The 3,298-nt window shown below is 32.7% G+C and overlaps 1 protein-coding gene across 1 annotated transcript; it reads right to left on the bottom strand.

Annotated features, from left to right (window-relative positions):
* Nucleotides 1-232: 232 nt before the first annotated feature.
* Nucleotides 233-2,113, bottom strand: LOC130941930 (UPF0481 protein At3g47200-like). Its single transcript, XM_057870572.1, has 2 exons — nucleotides 2,039-2,113; nucleotides 233-1,838 (listed from the first exon to the last, which is right to left on the bottom strand). Exon 2 carries the CDS (start codon nucleotides 1,836-1,838, stop codon nucleotides 528-530), a length of 1,311 nt encoding a protein of 436 aa, XP_057726555.1. The 5' UTR covers nucleotides 2,039-2,113; the 3' UTR covers nucleotides 233-527.
* Nucleotides 2,114-3,298: the final 1,185 nt, after the last annotated feature.

The raw sequence follows: 3,298 nt of genomic DNA, 5'->3' as shown, positions 1-3,298 counted from the left end.
TTAAAATGATAGAGACCAAAATAGATTCACCCGAAATATTGTGGTCTAAAAGAGTGCTTTACCCAAAAAAGAAAGAAGGAAACGTCATGCATTTTCCAAATAAATAGTTTTTCTGCATGACATGTATCAATTAATCATGAACATGATCAATTTGATCCTGGCAGGAGAACTAATAATTCATTGTTGATGCCAATTTATATTCTGGTGTAATGTGCAAAGTTGGTTTATTAGCTAGCAGAGATGAGCTTAACTTGATGGGGATCCCATGTTAGTGTTACTCGTTACTTAATTTTTGATGTCTTTCTTGCTTATGTTTTTGTAATTAAGAGGTTTATTTGTGTTGATATATATGCGACTTGTAAGGTATCAAATTGAACATGTAACAAAATGAACCCCCAAAAGACGTGTAACAAACTTTGATACAATTGAACATGTCGATCATTTCTTCCAACTTCCAAGATATCAAATCTGTCGAACCATGTTGAGCATTACATGTGATCATCCTCAAAGCTACACAAACACAAACATTAAGCTAGTACTACTTGAAGAATAGAAAATACCGTCTGAATAATAGTGAGAATAAGCAGAAAAATTCCAGCAATTGAAGCTACTGTCTTCCATGGAGTGTTGCAGTAATCACGCCTCAAAGTCGCAACTTTTCTGTTCCAAGGGTGGTTACAGAAAGCATTCAACTCTTCACAAATACGAAGATATTGCGTATTAATATTTGGATGCACAACATTCACTCCAAGACCATTAAACATTTCAGCCACTGCATTGCTATCACCTATCCAATTCTCAATTATTCCATTCTTTACGAAGAAGTCTACATCTTTTTCTGTGTTGATAAGGAAATCAAAGACTGCAGCATAGTCAGTGAGATAGGATTCATGAATATAGTGGCATTGTTCAAAAGCTAACAAATTTCGCAAAATAACTTCAGTGCTGTCCATCACTCTAATGAATGGGATTTTCAAAGTATGACCTGAAAGTTCCAAGTCTAGTAAGCATTGACTAGTTTTGTGTACTTCAAACTTCACTCCAGCTTCATTCAACTCAGTTGCACTATAAAGTTGTGTTAACTTTGCTTCTCTTGAGCATCCAGAGGTTGATGGTTGCAATAAGTGAGAGGATCTTAACAGAGACTTTCTTGTTAGATCTGTGAAATGAGCTATTCTACCAACATCTACTAAGGTTAGCTCATCATTATTATTGTCGCAAGGAACTATTCTACTAGGAACAATATAACGAAGAGCAAGCCTTAATAATGAAGGATGGCTTTCGCGGCCGCCACTATTTAAGGTAGAAGGAAAAGCTTGATTGTAAAGCTTCTCAAGAACAAAGAAAGGGACTTGATTCTCAAGCATCAACAAATCATATCTTATATAAGTTCCTAACCGTGGTGACACAAAAATGTCATCACTATAAGGCAATTTGAAATGGTGCCTAAGTAAAAACTCTAATATGAAGCAGCAGTCTACTAATATTACCATAACATGTTCTTCCTCACTAAGCTTGATTTCATCTGAGTAACAACCACGAACCTTTGCCTCCAGCTCTTGCACGCAACTCACGAAACTTTTCAAGTTCTTTGTCTCGGATCTTTCAATGAATTCTCTGCAACATGTTCTTTTGAGGCCTTCCATCTTTAGCAACTTTGGATCCCCATGGTGAAAAGGACCAATTGAAACAACTTTTGGAGTGTATGCATCTTCTTTGAACTTGCGGATCTCATGAGGCACCCTGTAGATGCAGCATTCATCTGTAAGGAGAGGCTGTGCTTCCTTTAATATTGCATTAATCTTGATTAAAACATCATTAGGATTCTCACCTTCCATCTGTATGTACAAGTAGAAACACAAAAGGAAACCAATTATCAATTATATTATGTAATAGAAATAAATATAATTACTTTTTACACTTAGTTTAGCAATAATGCTAGTAGAAAGAATGAATTTATTTGGATTACTAATGAAAAGAAAAACATATATAGAATGAAATGCAGATGAAAATTAAAAGGCAAGACTAAAAGGAATACATTAGGCCACTAACAAAACCACACTAGATCAATTGCTGAAAGAGCTAATCCTGAATCAAGGAGCAATTGATTGATAATGGTGGCCATCACTAGGATTCTTCGGATATTAATATTATGGCGGAGACTTTCATTGGTTTTCGAGCTACATAATTAAAGAAGACTTACCAAGTTACCATGACTTAAAGAGCAACTTGTTAAGGTAATAATATTATTAATACACAAACTCTGACTTATTGCCAACTAATTATTATTATTTGCCAGTTTTTCTGTCCAATTCATATGCAGAGGAAGCTGCTAGCTAAGTATCCTAAGCTTGTGCATTGAAAGTGCTTTCTCTGGATTCGAATTGCATAATCACATGTTCCATCAACTTGAACTGTGTAGTTGACTTGCTCCTGAACTTGGTCAACTCTTGTTTCTAGTTTTGCAATTAAAGTAATCATAATACAATTACATAGTACATACATTGACAATGGCTTGAAATTTATACATATATGCTCTATGATATGGATATATCTTCTAGTTTATTTAAGGATTAAAGTTTTAATTATGGTCTCAATCAGGAATGTTTTTCATTAGTGTGCAATTAAGGTAATCATAATATAATTTTATATGTAATTGCAATCGCAATTTAGAATATTTTTTTGAAGAGTAAAGTGATAAATAAACTTTTATACGTCAACAGATTAAATCCCGAAGAAAAAAAAAGTACCAATGAATCTTTTAGGATAGTAGACGTGGACAAGTTAGTTCAAATTAAGACTTTCTACTTTAATTATAGAGAATTAATTTGAAGGTAATGTATCTACGTTTATTATTCTAAAAGATTTTATTAGTATTTTTTTTAAATTAATCTGTTCGAAATGTAAATTTTTATCAGTTTATTTGCCATTTTATTCTTTTTTAAATATTATTTCTATTTTAATAACTAGGATTGGTGGTGAGGAGATGGTTTTTGTGTTTTGGCAGATGGCAGAAGAAACTAGATAAATCAGCACCAACGTTGGGAAAATTTCGGAATATATGCTTGTGAGGGCATATTTAACTCTATTTTTTTTTTCAATGTATTACTGGATTTTAGGATCTTGTGAAATAAAATTATAAAAATTGTTAAATAAAAGAAAATATGCTGACTAACTAACTATTCCTAGCACTGACAAGTCAATTTACTATTTTTGTGTTCTATACTTCTATGCAAATCACCTGCATATTTTTTATCATTTTGTAATCTACTATAATATGGAACTAGAGATTTATGAT

The sequence above is a fragment of the Arachis stenosperma genome, chromosome 7, assembly GCF_014773155.1.
Source record: "Arachis stenosperma cultivar V10309 chromosome 7, arast.V10309.gnm1.PFL2, whole genome shotgun sequence".
Taxonomy (NCBI): Eukaryota; Viridiplantae; Streptophyta; class Magnoliopsida; order Fabales; family Fabaceae; genus Arachis; species Arachis stenosperma.
This window is presented reverse-complemented; position numbering and strand designations above follow the sequence as displayed.

What these genes read in the sequence shown, in the direction of transcription:
- LOC130941930 (XM_057870572.1), bottom strand. Translation starts at nt 1,838, where the DNA reads ATGGAAGGTGAGAATCCTAATGATGTTTTAATCAAGATTAATGCAATA.